A 19,400-nucleotide genomic window follows, 5' to 3' on the forward strand; every position below is an offset into this window, starting at 1 on the left:
GTAAAAGACATGAAACTCCAGGGTCAGAGGAAAGAATTTGTTACAGCAGTAGCAGTAAGGAGGATAGCAGTGCAGCACTGATTTTCTGAATTGCAGTTCCTCCCGGGGGAAATACAATTAGGGCTGGGTGTTGCTAGGCAGTGGAATGTATTAAAGAAGAATCTAGATATCGGGAAGCACTGCCCTTATACAGGGACTGCTGGCAAACTAGCCCATCCTCCTCTTACAAGAGAGACATTGTCTTTATTACTCTAGAATGCCAAGCAGATTGCTCTATGGAGAGAGATGTCTCTATCTTTACTTTCTACAACGTAAGCAAATTTGCTCCAAGAAGAGAGATGCCTATTTTTGCAAGTCTGCCTGCTATGTGAACATCCTTGAAGAGCCAATTTGGAGTATACTAGCTATTCATGCCTTTTAAAATGTTTGGATACGTGAGAACCCCCTGAAAAATAATCTCCCTGTAATATCTAGAAGATGAGACTCCTTGAGCAAACTTACTGTTGCACAGTGGAAGCTGATTTTATTTCACTATTGATACATGGCTGATGACTATGGAAGTTTTTTTTGTTTTTTGTTTTTTTTGGAATAATCTTCCCTCTGAAATTTGTACTCAAAAACTTTAAACCAAAGTAAAATTCTTGAAATTCATGAGCCAGGTGATTTCTATAGCGTAGCTAAGATCTCAAAACCTTTACCTCTCTTTCTCAAATATTTCGTCAAAATTAGGTAGAATTAAGCTGAATTCTTCTGAAGAGGCAGTGCTCTTAGAGATACAGAGTTTCACGTTTTACTATGGAACAAGCATTGTATTTTAGATACATAAGTAAAGCTTTCTAAATGTAATGCCAGTATTAACCACGAAAATGTGACTTCTTACAGAGTTATAGCAGAGATATCATTACAACAGAGCCCTTGTTTAGTAGTTTTTTGTTCATATTGCTATAATAGAAAAACTAGAGAATAATTAGAGCATTGAACTATATGGAAGAAAAATTTTATTAGGAAAGCTTTTATAGTGTATGTACTATTTTCTATCTAGTCTGGGACTACCTCTAGTAATAATCTTCTCTTATTATTGTTGCCCTAGTTTAAATCTTATTTCTCTATCATATATAATAATTTCTTTTTGTTTTTATTTTTTTTTTATTGAGGTATAGTTGACATATTAGTTTTAGGTGTATGACATTGTGATTCAACATTTATATACCTTATGGATTGATCACCAAGATAAGTCTAGTAACCATCTGTCACCATACAAAATTACCGCAATATTATTGACTAGATTCCCTTTGTTGTACATTCCATTCCATGACTTACTTTGTAACTGCAAGTTTGTACTACTTTATGTTCTTCACCTGTTTTGCCCATACCCTTACTTCCCCCGTCCCCACCCCTCTGGCAACCACCAGCTTGTTCTCCCTTATCTATGAGTTTCTTTATGTTTTATTTTGTTCGTTCATTTGTTTTGTTTTTTAGATTCCATGTATAAGTGTATTTCTCTCTCTGACTTATTTCATTTAGCATAATACCCTCTGGAATATCATGGATGTTCCATCCATGTTGTCGCAAATGACAAGATTTTATTCTTTTTTATGGCTGAGTATATTCCACTGTGTATGCATACATACATATGTGTGTGTGTATTTTATATATATATATAAAATACACACACACCTCCACATCTTCAAGCATTCATCTATCAACAGGCACTTCTATATCTTGGCTGCTACATTGAACACAGTGGTGCTTATATCTTTTTGATTAGTGTTTTCATTTTCTTTGGGTAAATACCCAAGAGTGGAATTGCTGGTTAGTATAGTAGTTATAGTTTTAATTTTTGGGGGAACCTCGATACCATTTTCCATAGTGGCTGCACCAGTTTACATTCTCACCAACAGTGCACTAGGGTTCCTTTTTTTCCACACCTTCTCTTGCTATTTGTGGTCTTTTTGATGATAGCCATTCTGACAAGTATGAGGTGATCTCTCATGGTGATTTTGATTTGCATTTCTCTGATGATTAGTGATGTTGAGCATCTTTCCATGTGCCTGCTGGCCTTCTATATGTCTTCTTTGGAGAAATGTCTGTTCAGGACTTCCGTCCATTTTTTGATTGGGTTGTGTGTTTGTTTTGATATTCAGTTGTATGAGCTGTTTATGTATTTTGCATATTAACCCTTTTTGGGTCATATCATTTGCAAATACTCCCATTCAGTAGGTTGTATCTTTGTTTTATCAATGATTTCCTTTGCTATTCAAAATCTTGTAAGTTTAATTAGGTCTCATTTGTTTATTTTTGCTTTTGTTTCTTTTGCCTTAGGGGACAGATCCAAAAAAATTTGCTATGATTTATGTCAAAGAGTGTTCTGCCTATGTTTTGTTCTAGGAGTTTTATGGTTTCCGGTCTTTCATTTAAGTCTTTAATCTATCTTGAGTATATTTTTGTATGTGGTATAAGAAAGTGGTCCAGTTTTATTCTTTTGAATGTAACTGTCCAGTTTTTTCAAAACTATTTGTTGAGGAGACTTTCTTTCCGCACTATGTATTATTGGCTTCTTTGTCATAAATTAATTAACCAGATATGGGTGGGTTTATTTCTGGGCCCTCTCCTCTGTTCCATTGATCTATATGTCTGCTTTTGTGCCAGTACCATACAGTTTTGATTACTATAGCTTTGTAGTATAGTTTGAAATCAGGGAGCATGTTACCTCCAGGTTTGGTGTTCTTTCTCAAGATTGCTTTGGCTATTTGGGGTCCTTTGTTATTCCATAGGTACTTTAGAATTATTTGTATTAGTTCTACGATAAATGCCATTGGTATTTTGATAGGGACTGTACTGAATCTGTAGATTGCTTTGGGTAGTATCATCATTTTAACAAAATTTTTTTTCCAGTCCATGAACACAGTATGTCTTTCCACTTAATCGTGTCATCTTTAATTTCTTTCATCAATGTTTTATAGTTTTCAGAGTATACGTCTTTAATCTCCTTGGTTAAATTTATTCCTAGGTATTTTATTCTTTTTGATAAAATTATAAATAGAATTGCCTTCTTAATTTCACTTTCTGATAGTTTATTATTAGTGTACAGAACTGCAACATATTTTGTATTCTACAATTTTACTGAATTCATTTATTCTAATAGGTTTTTAGTGGAGTCGGGTTTTCTATACATAGTGTCATATCATCTGCAAATAGTGACAGTTTTATTTTTTCTCTTCCAGTTTGTATTGTTTTTGTGTCTTATTCTGGTGTGATTGCTGTGGCTGGGACTTCCCATACTATGTTGAATAGAAGTGGTGATGGTGGGCATCCTTGTCTTTTGCCTGATCTGAAAGGAAAATCTTTCAGCTCTTCACCATTGAGTATAATGTTAGCTGTGGGTTTGTCATATATGACCTTTTTTATGTTAAGGTATGTTCCCTCTATACCTGCCTTATTAAGAGTTTCCATCATAACTGGATGTTGAATTTTGTCAAAAGTTTCTTCTAGATCTATTGGGGTGATCATATGATTTTTATTCTTCATTTTGTGAATGTGCTGTATCATGTTCATTGATGTGTGAATATTGAATCAGACTTGTGTCCCTGGAATTAATCTCACTTGATTATGGTGTATGATCCTTTTAATGTATTGTTGAATTCAGTTTGCTAATATTTTGTTGAGGATTTTTGCATCTATGTTCATCATTGATATTGGCCTGATGAATATTAATTTTCTTTTTTTGTAGTGTTGTTATATGGTTTTGGTATCACAGTGATGCTGGTCTCCTAAAATGAGTTTGAAGGCATTTCTTCCTTTTCAATTCTTTGGAATAGTTAGAGAAGGGTAGGTATTAAGTCTTATTTAAATGTTTGATAGAATTCACATGTGAAGCCCTCACATCCTAGACTTCTGTTTGTTGGGAGTTTTTTCATTACTGATTTAATTTCATTACCAGTCATCAGTCTGTTCAGATTTTCTATTCTTTCCTGATTCAGTCTTAGAAGATTTTATGTTTCTAGGAATTTATCTGTTTCTTTTAGGTTGTCCAATTTGTTGGTGTATAATTATTAACAGTAATCTCTTGTCCATTGTATTTCTGTGGTATTAGTTGTAATTTCTTCTCTTTCTTTTTATTTATTTGGGCTCTCTTTCTTTTTTTCACGATGTGTCTCTCTAAAGGTTTGTGAATTTTTAAAATCTTTTTAAAACCCCAGCTCTTAGTTTCATTGATTTAAAAAGATTTTTTTAAAGTCTCTATTTCATTTATTTTTGCTCTGATTTTCATCATTTCCTTCCTTCAACTAACTGTGTTTCTTTTATTCATCTTTTCCAGGTTCCTTTAGGTGTGAAGTTATATTGTTTATTTGAGATTGTTCTTGTTTTTTGAGGTAGGCCTGCATTACTATAAGCATCCCTTCTAAAACTGCTTTCACTGCATCCCATAGATTTTGGAACAATTGTCTTTCCATTTTCATTTGTTTCAGAGTATTTTTTTTGATTTCTTCATTGACCCATTAATTGATTAGTAGCTTTTGGTTTAGGCTCCAAAATGTTTGTGGTTTTTTTTCCAGTTTTCTTCTTGTAATTGATTTATAGTTTTATACTGTTTGGGTCAGAAAAGATGCTTGGTGTGATTTCAGTCTTCTTAAATTTATTGAGACTTGTTTTGTGGCCTAACATGAGATCTATCCTGGAGAATGTTCATGTGTATTTTTAAAGAATGTGTATTCTGCTATTTTGGGGGTGAAAGGTCTATATATATATCTATTTTTAGTGGTCTAGTGTGTCTTTAAGGCCAGTGTTTCCTTATTGATATTCTGTCTGATATGTCTATTGGTGTAAGTGGAGTGTTAAAGTCTACTATTATCATATTACTGTCAATACCTTCCTGTATGTGTGTTAATATTTGCTTTATATTTGCTCCTTTTTTGGGTGCATAGATATTTATAAGTGTTACAGTCTCTTGTTGAATTGATCCCTTTATCTTTATATAATGACATTCTTTGTCTCTTGTTACATTTTTTGTTTTAAAGTCTATTTTGTCTGATATGCATATTGCTACCCTAGCTTATATGGAAAATCTTTTCTATTCTTTCACTTTTAGTCTGTGTGTGTCTTTAGATATGAAGTGAGTTGCTTGAAGGTGACCTATAGATGGGTCTTATTTTTTTTATCCTTTCAGCCACCTGTGTCTTTTGATTATAGCATTTAGTTCATTTTGATTGAAGTGACTGTTGATTAGGTATGTACTTATTGTCATTTTGTTAGTTGTTTTCTGATTGGTTTTGTAGTTCTTTATCGCTTTCTTCTTCTCTGGTTCTTTTCCTTTCTCATTTGATGACTTTCTTTAGTGTTATGTTTGGATTCCTTTCTCTATTTTTTGTGTATCTGTTAGAGGTTTTTGACTTGTGGTTACCATAAGGTTTATATATAACAAACTATGTATATAGTAGCCTATTTTAAGTTGATGGCGTCTTGAGTTCAAACGCGTTCTAAAAGCACAACATTTTATTCTTACCCATGCTTTATATTTTTGATGTCATATTTTATATCTTTTTACTTTGGGTATCATTTAAATAAATATTTTAGATACAATTTTACTACTTCTGTCTTTTAATCTTCATACTAGCTATATAGGTGGTTGATCTACTACTACCTTTACTATATGTTTGCCTTTACCAGTGAGTTTTTCCTTCATAAATTTCTGGTTTCTAGCTATGGCCTTTTCCATTTAAAGAATTCCCTTTAACATTTCTTATAAGGCCAGTTTTGTGGTGATGAACTACTTTAGCTTTTGCTTCTGGGAAACTCTGTATCTTGCCAGGTAGAGTATTCTTGGTTGTAAGTTTTCTCCTTTCTGTACTTTGAATATATCATGCTAGTCTCTTCTGGGGCCTATAAAGTTTCTGCCGAAAAGTAGCTGATAGTCTTGTGGGGCTGTTCCCTTGTATGTAACTAGTTGCTTTTCTCTTGCTGATTTTAAAATTCCCTCTTTATATTTAAATTTTGACATTTTAATTATAATGTGTCTTGGTGTGGGTCTCTTTGGGTTCATCTTGTTTGGTACTGTCTGTGCTTCCTGGACATGGATGTCTGTTTCCTTCCCCAGATTTGGGAAGTTTTTAGCCATTGTTTTTTCAAATAGGTTTTGTGTCCTTGTCTCTCTTTGCCTTCTGGGGCCCCTGTGCTTCAAATGTTAGTATACTTGATGTTGTATCAGAGGTCCCTTTTTCTTTCGTTCTCATTTTTTAAAATTCTTTTTTTATTTTTGTTGTTTTGATTGGGTGATTACAAGTACCCTATCATGCAGATTGATGATTCATTCTTCTGCATCTTCTGATCTCTTGTTGATTCCCTCTAGTGTATTTTTCATTATAGTTATTGTATTCTTCAGCTCTGATTGGCTCATTTTTATATTTTCTTTTTAAGTTCTCACTGAGTTCACATACTTCTCTCCATTCAGTGAGGTTATTTATTACTGTTAATTTGAACTCTTTATCTGATAGAACTGTTCATTTTCATTTTGTTGAGTTCTTTTTTTGAAGTTTTGCCAACTTTCATTTGGAAGATAGTCTTTTGTTTCCTCATTTTACCTAACTCTGTTTCTGTGTATTAGGTATATCAGCTACATCTCCTGGTTTTGAAAGAGTGACCTTGGTGTCCTGTGGGGTGTCCTGTGGGGCCTGATGGTGCAGTCTCCCCCGGTCATTGTGCCCTCCTCTTGTGGTTGGGCCACAGTTGTTGCAGGCATGCTGAAACGGTGTGCTGGTTCTTGGCCTGGCTGGCTGAGAGGTCTGGCCACAACTGCTCCTGGCCTGCTGATGTGTGGGGCTGGCTTCTGAGAGCAGGAGCCACTTTGGAGAGGTGCTGGTGCTGACTGAGGCCAGCCACTGGGTGGGGTGGGGCAGCAGGTACTTTGGAGAAGCTAGCCGGGTTGGGTGGGTGGAGGAGGGCTGTTCCTCAGGGGAATACTGGGGTGGGGCACATGGGTTAACTAGGTTGATGAACAGTGGCAGAAATGGCAACGGCCTGGTAGGTAGAAGAGTTTGAAAAAAAAAAATGTTGCCTGCCACTGCTTCTGTCCCTGGAGAGAGTTCTACCAGATTTCTGCCCCTCCAGCACAAGCCCTGAAATTAGTCAGTAAATTTCCTTTGATAATACCTAGGCTCTTTTCAGGGCTCTGCCTCTGTGCTGGGACTCTGAGTGAGTTTGTGTGTGAGCCTTTCACGAGCAGTATCTTGATTTCTCACAGCCCTCTACCTCTCCCGGATGTGCGCCCCACTGGTTTTCAAAGGCAGATGTTATGGGGGCTCATCTTCCTGGTGCAGGCCCCTCGGGATGGGGAGTCCAATGTGGGGCTCCTAGCTCCTAGCTCCTAGCTCCTAGCTCCTCAGGGGGAACCTTCATGGTTGCGATATCCCTCCTGCTTATGGACAGCTGCACTGGGGGTGGGGGTTCTGATTAGACTGCATGTCTGCCCCTCTGCCCGTCCTTCCTGTCTTGATGTGGCCTTTTCTTTATAGCATTGGTTGTAGAAAGTCTGTTCTGCTAATCTTCAAGTCATTCTCAGAGATAGTCATTCTATATGTAGTTGTAGTTTTGGTGTTTCATGGGAGGGGTGAGCTCAGGATCTTCCTACTCTGCTATCTTGATCTGGACCCTCAGAAGGCGGCCTATGATGGTAATCGCTTGTTGCTTTCCCTGTTTCTAGTCATTCCATATTTAGTTAAATGTATTCTTTGTAACTGTAGTATTTAACATGCTTCCAGAATTCTCTAAAAATTCTTGTCTAACCAATTTTTCAATTTTATTCAAATATTTTCTACTGTATATTTTTTGTATAAGAAAAACCAGACTATTTGCCTATTCCTGAATATATCTTGAGCCTTTTCAACATTTTTTTATCTAAAACAATTTCCGATATCCTTATTTGCTACAATAATGTTAATTATTTTGGGACTACTTCAAGTGGGTTTTTTTTGGTAGCCTCATAAACTTCAGTCTGAATTATTTTGCTCTTATGCATGGTCCTTGGCGTTATGTGCCTATAGAAATTTTGTGCTCATAAAGTTGTTTATGCTCATGTTTGGTCTTTCTATCTAGTTTGTAAACTCTTTTTTCCTCTAATTTTTTCTCCTAGCATGTAAAAGTCACATCTGGCAGAGATCTTCAGCAAATCATCTTAGAGCAATGCTACAATTTTGTTTGTGTGAATGTAAGTAGTTAATACAAATGATTGAAAGCACTTGAGGATTTGTATAAATGTAATGTTTGACAAGTAGTTAGTTTTCTTGTTTCTTAAGTATTTGAATTTAAGATTTTGATAGGTGAGTTGTGTTATTCAATATGTATTTAGAAATGTTATTTTTGTCTTTTGAAATAGGGAAATAACATTTTCTAACAACCTAGTTCACGTAATGAGAAGAGGGTGATATTTCTTTAAACGGTATTTTCAAATTTCTGGTAAAAAGTAGATAAGAAGATAGGTTTGAATTAATGAATTAAAAAAATTTTAATAGCTATAATCTTATGGGTATCCTTTAACATTGTTTGAAAATTTAAAATTAAGCTTGATAGATATTTTGAATGTTTAAATGTTTAAAAGCTCTCCATTTCTCTACTTGAATGAACTAAGTCACTTAACAACTTCTTTTATTTTTCTGGTCTTTCAGGTTATGACCTCTGATTTTGAAGAAACCCAGAAATTACTGAATATGCTTGAAGAGAGTAATCTTTCCATTTTATATCCTGTTGTTGTTATTTCAGTAAGTGAATTAATGCAGATTTTTCAAACTTAGGCTTTGTTCCTTGAAATTCAACTTTTCTTTTTAACAAAATTTCATCCAACTGAAGAAATCCATCTAAACCCAAACGAAAAAACTCTTCTCGGTGGGTTCTTGAACGCACTTTCTTGCTTTGAGTAATCTGACTGCAGGTCCTTATTATTTCAATTATTTGGTTGAACTGATAGGTTTTCACCCTAGTAAAAATTGCATGTCTTTTCCTTCATTAGAATTTCAGAGGTTATTGCTGAGTTGACTTGTTGTTTGGATAATGTGAAAGAGCTTTATTTTAGTGTACTACCAGAATGCCATTAGAGAAGAAATCCCAAAGTTAAAAAACTGAGGGGCACAAATCAGATGGAAGAAAATACTCTTAGGTTGTTTCATCTTCTCTGTTCCATGGACAGCAAAAGTAGAATGAGCGGACTTCCCTGGTGGCGCAGTGGTTGAGAGTCCGCCTGCTGATGCAGGGGACACAGGTTCGTGCCCCGGTCTGGGAGGATCCCCCATGCCGCGGAGTGGCTGGGCCCGTGAGCCATGGCTGCTGAGCCTGCGCGTCCGGAGCCTGTGCTCCGCAACGGGAGAGACCACGGCAGTGAGAGGCTCGCGCACCGCAAAAAAAAAAAAAAAAAAAAAAAAAAAAAAAAAGTAGAATGAGCAACAGATAAAAGAGAAGTCCTAGAAAAATGGCCCATGAAAGTTTGGGAGAGATCTTTTCTGTGAAAGCCTAAAAATGTATGTTTAGTACAGAATTCACTTGATTGGCCTTTTTAACTGTGCAGCAGAGGGGTATTTCAGAGGGCAAGACCAGGAAGTAACAAAACCAGAGCCCAGGACTGACAAACTAGCTGAGAAGAATCCGTTGTCAGCAGCATTTTGCTGTGGGAAGGCGTTCCAAACATGAAATTTTCAAAACAATTGCTTAGCAATTGTTGAATTCATAAAGCTCAGGCCTGTGCCATAGTGTGGGAATTAAATTCTTGTTAGGTGAGATTGTTAATACAGAATAAAGAAAATTTGCACTAAAAATAAGTAGCTCTAGACTGAGCCATGCAAGTAGAAACAGATTAGCAATTGGGGGAAGTTTGATGATTTCACCTGCCTATTGTATTTGATTTTATGCCCTAGAGATGAGTTCCATGAGTGCTGCTGGTCATGGAAACCCAGATTCCTCATGTGAATGATTTTAACAGAAATATAGATGTTTTCATTGATATTTTTAGGAACGGCATGAAATGCTCCGAATGCTGAAGGGCTCTAAGTCTTCATAGGTTGGAGATAAATTCAGAGTTCTGTTTGGCTCCCTATTCATCGCTCCACATTAAGTTTCTTAGAAATCTCATTCACACCATGTCTCCAGATATTCTTCTGAAGAGGCAGAAGAGTGCTGTAAAGAGAGCAAAGGCTTTGAATTCAGAATACCTTGCTTCCTTGGTCAAGTTACTTAACTTTTCTGAGGCTTGCTTTCCTCCTTTTAGAAATGAGGCTAGTAGCCCTACTTCTTAAATCACTGTCAGGATTAAAATGATTGAATGTAAAATGTAGTTGATATTATAGTGCTGGGCCCTTGGCAGCCGTGCAATGTTAGTTTCATTTAATAGTCTAGCTCCTGCTCTTTCCAATTTGGATGAGACGAACCGAAGCTCACTGATGCTGCTCTAATCTGATTCCTGAGCTTCAGTCCTACATTGTTCAGCATTTTATCAGGTACTTCCATTTGAGTACTTGACTATCTTCTCACACCTAGCATGTCAGATCTCTCCCAGAAGCACATTCCCCATCAGTTGACTTCTCTTAGTGGCAGTATAGTTGTGGCAGGCATGCAGGTGGGAATCTGTGTCATCATGAATTTTCCTTCTACCCCTTTCCTCTGCTTCTCTTCACCAAATACATACACACACACAGCATTTTTAAACTGTTAGTTCTTGTAGTTTATTGTTACTATTGTATCTCAAGTTCAGTCCTTTGCATTGCTTCCATAAATATTTGCATTTAGTTTTCTGTTGACTCCTGTAGAGTTCCATTTCACATATCCTAGTAAATGCCAGATTTTCATTCTTTTTTTTTGGCTACCTAGTGTTCCGTATTAAACTAAGGGAAAAGATGGACAATCCTCTAGTTAGGAAGGAAGTGTCTACGAGAACTAGTTTTAGAATAGTATTATTATAAGTCAGTATACGCTAAGTCAATATGCTATAAAAACTGTAAAATGTTCACTTTAAACTGGAGAGTTGTCACTCTATAGTTAATACTTGTCTACCTGTTATTTTCCCATTACATAGGTAGAATCAGTATGGTGATTATTAGGGTTATTATTAAACTTAATAGGAAAATGTCTCTAGAACATATCTGGAATCTGTATCCTTGCGGTGGAACAAATCACTGGAAAGGTAAAGAATACTGCCTTGTTGGATTGAGAGTCAAGTAAATTGTCTCTGGATTTTTTAATTGTCCTGTAAATGATTGTGTAAAGCCTTCATCTTTTTTTCCTTCTGATGCTGCTTTACCCCCAAATTGCCAAAAGGCCATTTCAGTTTCCCTGTGACTTAAAATTTGGCAGAATCATTCAAATATTCCCCAAATAAATAGTTGTGTGGAAAATATAGTGTAGAATAGAAGACTTAAAGTTGAGTCTAGATATCTGGGGACACAATTTTTACATTAGTTAAGTGGGAACAATGCATACACATATAGTGTGTGGATATGAAAGTATGAATACATATGCAGACATGTATACATATATATGTAATTGAAAAGATATTATGTGGATCAGTTAGCTCTGAGGCTATGGTGTGTTTACTTTGCTTCTCTCTGAATTACTTCTCTAGAAGATTAAGCCAAGACAAGAAGGACCCTACCGTGGGGGATTTTTTTTTTTTTTTAAATAAGCCTTTTTCAAGCACTTTTAAATTCTGAGAAGCGTCTGTTCATTTGCTTCCCTCAACAGGTAGATGTTATTCATCAGAAAATAAATCCAAAGTGACATCCGAGTCATAGGAAAGTATCTCCATTTTTATTTGGGGATTATGTGATTCAGTAGTTATTGAACGCATGTATTGTAAATGTTCACAGGCCTATTTTTTCTTGGCTGACATGCAGTACAGTGGTCCTTTTTCCTGTGCCATGGTTTATCAACTTTGATTTTCAGTCCATCTGAAGAGAGGAAGGCTTGGTAGGAATCAGTCAGATGAAAAGGAAAATTGTGGTTGAGTAGGTGTTTGTGAGGGTTTTTTCAACTCAGAGGGTATTTAGTTAAGGCCCTCATTTGCAGTGTCATCATGTTTTACTGTACAAGGACAAATGTTCAGAAGAAATGGGACTGCAAGTCAGTTTAGCTGGGGCGTTTGTTTGACGAAAACATTAGATCATGTTCTCAGTGCTAAAAAATTAATGTCAGGACTGCAGTATTGATGAAGCCCACATATCTCTTCTATTATATTCTTATGTAGATACAGAAAAATATTTTGGAATACCCTGGTTAGCTGTCATTCAGTAGTCATTCAGAAGGTACGTGTGACTTTCAAGTTCATTCTGGAGTATTTACACCTTGGAGGGAGCTAACTACTAAAGGAATGGACGGTTAATGGTGCTGGGTTCTAGGTATTTAGGATACTTAGGTTTTAGTTCGGGTTCTGTAGGATTCTTCGTTGTTCAAAGATCAGAGATCAACTTCTCCCTGGATTTTATGAAAGCAAAATGGGTTAGGAAATACTTAATGCAGGAGGTTTTTGTTATCTAAGATACACTGGCATAGGTAGAGGCTACTGCTCTAAGATCCATGTAGAGAAAGGAACAAAATTTTAGCATGAGCAGTAGGACAAATAATTGGGATTTTATTTTAGAAGAACTAAGATATTTATTAAAATAATTTTATCTTCTGTTTTTAAAATTTAGGTTATGTTTGCAAAAATAAACTTTTTTGAGTGATCTTGTAGACATTTATATGATAATATGTTGTGACATGCTTCATTTCAACTGGTCATTTTTGCGAAAATATTTTTGGTTATTTTTAGTTTTGTAAGAAATATTCTTTATTACTATGTTCAAAATACCTTTTTGGACTATCTATTTGGTCATCATTCTTATATTCTTTTTATGTATTTTAAGTAGTCTCATTTTGCCTGCTTCTTAATTCTTGATGATGTTGAATATGATTTAAGGAATTTATCAATGTTAATTTGATCAACTTAAAAAATCTTCTGTTTTGGTAGGTATAACTTAATTGTAGTTATAATGAGTTATCAGAACTTTCCAAATTTCCGTAGTCAGCTGGAGACTGACGGATGATAAAATAGGTGCTAGCATTAAAGTGAGGAGAGATAGTTGGGTGGGGTCACTGTTTAAGTATTCTGTTTCTCCGTGCATCTGTGTGGCTTAGGATGACGTTTGTTATTGTATGCAATCTTTCAACTGTGAGCCTTTGGGAACACATATTTGGATAGCAATCACACCTTGTACTAGACTAGTCTCTACTTGAAAGAAAAAAAAAGCCTTTTTAAAACTAGAAACTGGTTGGCATGAAGGAATTTTAAAAATTTAGATCACTTTCTGTGTTTTTTTTAACAAGAAAAACCTTATAAACATTAAAGGCCAATGCTTTCCTTCATAAAGTTGTATAAGAATTATGCTTAAGAAGCCTTTTCAGATGTGATTTTTGATGCTGTTTAGTCTATCACGTAAGTTATCAAGGAGCCAAGTTTTTATCCCGAGTTGACTGAAGTTTTTGTTAGCCTGTCGTTCTTGTGGTTACCAGGGAGTGTATAGTACTGCTAGCATCTTTTCCAGATTGCAGCAAGAGGGTCATCTGAAAGCTCTTTTGGAATCATCTGATACAATAACTATCAACATGGGACATGTTCAGTTTTCTATTTTCTACTATTTTCTATTATTTGTTTTTTTCACTACTTAAGTAATGATAAATATTTAGAAAAGACAATATTTGAGATCTATTAGAATAGTAAAAGGTAAATTCATAAAGTTTCTGATATAAAAATCACTCCAAAAAACCCCCATAGGCTTCTATTTAAATTGTACAAGACACAAAAGTGTTAAGAGTCTGAATCGTAGGTTGTCTTTGCTTAGAAATTAATGATCAGAGAAGTGTTTTTTCCCTGGTAATGGAGGAGTTTTTCAGAAGACAAAGCTAAGTGTAGCTGTTTTCCATCCAAGATTATCTAAAATCAAATGTAAAACTGTCAAAAAATACTTTCCAGGTCCAGAAAATAAAATAGAGATTCTACTTTTTTTGGATCTGGCAAGATTTCCACAAAATATTCTTTAGTACTACTATCAGATGAGATAATGGACAGTATATTCTTACTTATTCAGTGAGCATAGCTGATTCATATAATAGGCACCAAAAGTTTAATTTTTAAAAACAGAAAGAAATTGACCACAAATTTAAGTGGAGGTTAAAAACTGAGAAATGAAGCAGATTCTTTAATTTTACTTGATAAAATAGTTTATCACTTTCCACAGCAAAACAATTTTACAGTAATTATCTGGATAATTATCCAAGAGCTCTAATTTCCCCTGACAATGTAGACAATAATTTTATTGGTGCTTTAGGAGAGATAGGAATCTTTTCATGAATTTACTTAAGCAAAAAACAAATTCCCATATGGAATTTTAATGCTTTGAAAAACATAAATAAACCTTCAAAAGTGCCTAATTTAGTTCTAGTTACAGGAAAGTAGTTTATTGACATAATAGATCAGAATACATGATCTTTAAAATACTTCAAAATGTTTAATATTTGAACATGTCAGCAAATAAAAAAAATGGAAAACCACCATCAATTGACACTTGATACATTCACATCTGGGGAAACTGTCACAGAGATGTAAATTGTTTCCAGAAGGTTCCACACTCACCAGTGGCAGAGCCAGGAACAGAATCAATCCAATGTGCAGTTTATCATATACACTTGTTACTCTAATGCTCTCATGAATGTGTTAAATAATAAGATGGAAAGAGATTAAAAATACACATATACATATATATATGTGTTTAAAATTTCTTCCTAATAAAGAACAAATGACAATTGGAAAAACACATTGATTCCTTCTTTTAAGTGCTAATGGTTTCTTTCTTTAGCTTCACAGGGTACTGAGCCTTTATTGAACTTAAGTTATAAAAATCTGTGGTCCTGTTAAATTTCTTAACAGAACCCAGCATGTGTATTTTTCCCTTTAACTTCTTGTTCTATACATTTCATTCTGTTAACCTTATTACTACTGGACTAAGAAAGTGTGTTTTTAAGGCAAAATTTCTTATAAGACCAAAAAAGAGAGCGCTTCCTATCATAATTCTTACTGCTTCCATATTGGGTTTACTCTTTATGCGGCACAGTTTACCTTAGAACAATATTGGTTTGAACTGCGCAGGTCCACTTATAGGCAGATTCGTTTTAGTAGTAAATACTATAGTACTATAGGATCCTAGTTGGTTGAATCCACAGATGCTGAGGAACTGTGGGATGGAGGAGGAATCGTGTATTCGGAGGGCTGACTGTAAGTTATGCGTGGATTTTCAGCTGTGCAAAGGGTTGGTGCCCCTAACCCCCCATATTGTTCAAGGGTCAACTATGAATGTTTCAGGTCCTAGTTTATTTACATTTATTTTTGAATGGATATTGTGTGTGTGTGTGTATGTGAGTGTTTAATAGCCAATGAATGACCAAGGGATTAGGCCCCATTCCCTCTTCTATTCCTGTCTCAACCATGTTGCTATTGTAGCCTTATGGATACCTTGATTTTTCCCTTAGAAAATTATAACTTTATTATATGTTAAACGTCTGTGATGTCATCACTTAAGATACTTTAAATTTCTCTCTTTCATGTTTGTACACAGCTTCAGTGGCAGAAATGCAATCACTTCCACAAAATTCTACAAATGTTTTCATTTGTTTTCTTCTCATATAGTAAGTCTCAGGTATTTCCTGCCTAAATCAGTAATAAAATCTAAGTAAATATTGGTTTAAAATACCTTTGGAACCTTTTTGCCCTTTCAGTCACTAAGGGATTCATATCTAACACAAAGATGAGGAATGATGAAATCATTCTTGTAGGAGGTGTTGAGTAGAAAGAATTGACTGCTTTTTTAAGTTTTAGGTGATCTTTGCTTCCGGCTAAATGGTTACTAGAAAGTTTGTGTTGTGGGATATAGAAATTCCCTAAGATTAATTGTGATGGACATGTAACTGATGATGTGTAAAGAACTGATTCTCATAGGACATACCTTCTGGTAGTCTTTCTTTTAATGAATAAAGGTTATTTATTTTCAGATAGAATGATGTTCTAATGGGTGTACAAATAGAATGAATTCCAGAGAACTTTTTCTCTGTTTTCAGAATAATTTTTTTTTCTTGATTAAGCATGGAGTTTGGAATCACTAATTTTCTATTTTAAGTAGTTTACTAAACTTGGTCAGATGAACAAAGTTGTTTGTGAATTTATTTGCCAGTGCTGTCCTAGCAAATCAGTTTATAAAATTTAACATGAAATGAATAGGAGGCAAAATAAATGAAAATAGCCTCCTTTGTTAAGTGGCTTACATGAATTTTAGCCCTAGAAAAGGAAATAAACAATTGGTTTGGTCATTCCGTTTTTAAAAATTATGTCGGGATTTCCTTTATTAGATTTTTTTTGTGCACTGGATTCTGTTTTAAACAGTGGAAATGGCCCTTAGCTTAATTATGTCATGCTATTTCTTTACAAAGATGGGACTAAATATATTTTCAGTACCGTTTATTATTTTAAAATTACATGTTATACTTCTGTAATTGATTAGAAATATATATGTTAATATGAACATAGCTAAGCCTGACTTTGTTTATAATATCTAAAAGGATTTTACTTCATGGAGAAAACAAAATTCTATTTTTGTAAAGGAGGTGTTGAATAGAAAGAATTGGCTATTTAACGTTTTAGGAGATCTTTGGCAAGGTAAGGATGGGAACCTGGAGTGGGATTCAAGGTATAGGTACTCGGTGTGTGCAAGTAACACACCTGCTAACCTTGTCAAGTTATTTCCTGTCTCTGAACTTTAGGTCAGAATTTTTATCTATAAAAGAGCAGGATGTTCTTGATTGCATCTAAGTAGCTTCTCTTTCTAAAAATATTGTCTATACGACAAAATTTTGTGATGTCTTTTTACTTTTATATGATCCACGACGGATGTCTTTTACATAAAGATATAGTAGAGCAATTTAGATGATTACAGTCATGTTCAATATGAATCAGGTGGTAGGATATTCCTTTTTTGAGCAATTTTTGACACCTTTCTGTACTTTAATCCTTATCACAAGACTCATGGGATTTTTAAAATGGTTTCTCTTGTGTTTGCCTCTTTCTTATTTATCCTCCTATTTCATAGGCTGGGTTTTATTGCGTTAAGTCTAGCTCTTCCCTTTTTGCATTTCTCCCTTTTTTTCTCTCTAACAACAGTTGCAAGATTAATTTTTCTCCCATCTCCCAAGAAATCTATCCTTCCATGTGTAGCCAGGTCCTGCCTTCTGAAAATGATTTATTAATCATTAAAACTCACACCAATGCTGTTTCTTACTAATTCATCTTAAACTTACTCTAGGTGCTGTCTAGTTAGCACTTTACAGGGAACTATCCTAGTCTCTTCATTATCTAATTAATTGCTTAATATAAATTCATATAGCATTTACTGAACATCTGTGTGTCAAGTATTTTGACATACATGTAGCCTATTTCATAATGTAATACATTTTTAAACTACATCTTACTTTAGAAGAATGAGGCATTTCCATATGTGCTAATTTTCCAGATTTTCATATCTTCATCTGAAGTAAGGAAATAATTTTATTTAGCTAATTTTGTTTTTGTAAATGAAGATTCTTAATAATATGAGCTTAATTAAAAGACGAGAAGTGACGCAGTGGTTGGGAGGTCACAGGACTCTGGTCACTATCTGTCCCTTCTTTCCACCACCCTAAGGTAAGAACTGTAATTAGGTCTGTTTGAGAAAGGGGCAATTTAGCCTGGAGTAGAATATCAGGATAGATCTTCTTAAGTATAAGGGAGAAAGCTGAAATTTGGAAGGCTGAGTGGGGTCTGAGTCTATGAGGAGTAAGAGGAATAGCATTTCTATTTGGAAAGAGTAGCACATAGGATGGTTAGAACTGGAAAGAGCCAGCGTATCTGAAACAGAGAGAACGAATTACACATTGGGGAGAGTTAAGGTGAGAACACAGGTCTAGATCAAGGTGGGCCTTCGAAGTTTGAACTCTATAAAGGAGTACTGCACGGTAGAAATTGATGTGATCAGCTTTGCATTTTACACATCATTCTGGATGCAACACAGAGAATGGACTAAAGTGATCCAGAGGGATTCCTTGATGCATTTGATTTCATTTAGAGACTCTTGCAGTAGTCTAAGAAATAATGGTGGTGGCTAGGACTAGGGTAGTTTTATAGTGAATGTGCAGAAATGGCTAGAACCAAGATATATTTAAGAGATAGAAGTACCAAGATTTAGTGCTTCATTTAATAAGAGAGGAAGCATAATCTCTGATTTTATGTTTTGTGAAATTGGGTGCATAATAGCAAAATAGGCAACATTAGAGAACGATCTTTATGGTTTGTTTCTGAAAGCTGAATAGGCAGATGATTATCGTGAACTTGTTGGCAGAAATAATTAGAAAGATTTCACTCATATCCAAAAGCTTTCTAGGCGTTTGTGTGTTGGTGTTTTATGTGTGTGTGTGTTTGAACAGAAGTTTTTATCCTAAAACCTATACTTGGAAAGGCAAGTTACTTGCCTCCAAGGCCTCCTTAATAATTGAATTTTAATAGAATTCCAGGTATAAGCACAATTTAAAATACCTTTCATATAATGCTTTTGCCAAGTTATATAGTGTTTGTATGATGGATCATGTTTTTTACAAAATTTTCTCTGTACTAATGCTACACATTCTGAGAAAAAACAAAAACAGTAAAACAAATCTTGTCCATGGTTTGAGTCATTAGCAGACAGGAAGATGGTAAGAATATTCCAAGCCTAAGCACTATTCCCTTAGGATAAAAATTTATAGCTACCTAAAAATAGATTACTTAGGCAGTTTTCTGGAAACTCAACTTTCTTTTATTGAAAGAATGGAAAGGTGATGGAATTAGTGCAAAAAGCTTCTTGTTCCAAACATCCTTTGGCTTGAGCCCTACTTGCCATAAGTTTATACGTGACACTTTTGAAAAGTATAGCATGATTCAGTTTTCCAGGCACCACAGGTTTTATTTTATGGGATTTTGAAGTTTATACTTATTCCACTCAAATGCTGGGATACTTTATTCACTGGTACCTGCTAAGGTAGAATGCAACGGGTGTTGCCAAGATAATCCTAGTGTCAGTAGTGGAAAATTCTTATTTGGGAATGACAGGACTGTTAAGTCTGCCTGTCTCTTCTGAGTACTCTGAGTATTATACCCATTTCTAGATCATTTGAGAAAGAACTATAAATGTCTTCTGAAAAAGTTCACTGTGTTTATGGTAATAACTGAGTTCTAGGATTTTTGCTCAACCAATGAAAATATAACTGATCTTCTGTTTCTTGTTCTTCCCATTTGTAAGAAATGCAGCTCTCACGACATTTATAATTCTCAACCC

At 35.0% G+C, this 19,400-nt stretch overlaps 1 protein-coding gene across 5 annotated transcripts in view; it reads left to right on the forward strand.

Annotated features, from left to right (window-relative positions):
• Positions 1-19,400, forward strand: part of CRPPA (CDP-L-ribitol pyrophosphorylase A) — a 362,199-nt gene that overhangs the window by 149,428 nt on the left and 193,371 nt on the right. For all 5 annotated transcript variants that reach the window (XM_060020425.1, XM_060020424.1, XM_060020426.1 and 2 more), the window contains exons 7-8: positions 8,126-8,200; positions 8,658-8,750. In XM_060020425.1, the coding sequence (XP_059876408.1) occupies positions 8,126-8,200; positions 8,658-8,750 (168 nt within the window). The remainder of the gene's footprint in view (positions 1-8,125; positions 8,201-8,657; positions 8,751-19,400) is intronic.

The sequence above is a fragment of the Delphinus delphis genome, chromosome 9 (genome assembly GCF_949987515.2).
Source record: "Delphinus delphis chromosome 9, mDelDel1.2, whole genome shotgun sequence".
NCBI lineage: Eukaryota > Metazoa > Chordata > Mammalia > Artiodactyla > Delphinidae > Delphinus > Delphinus delphis.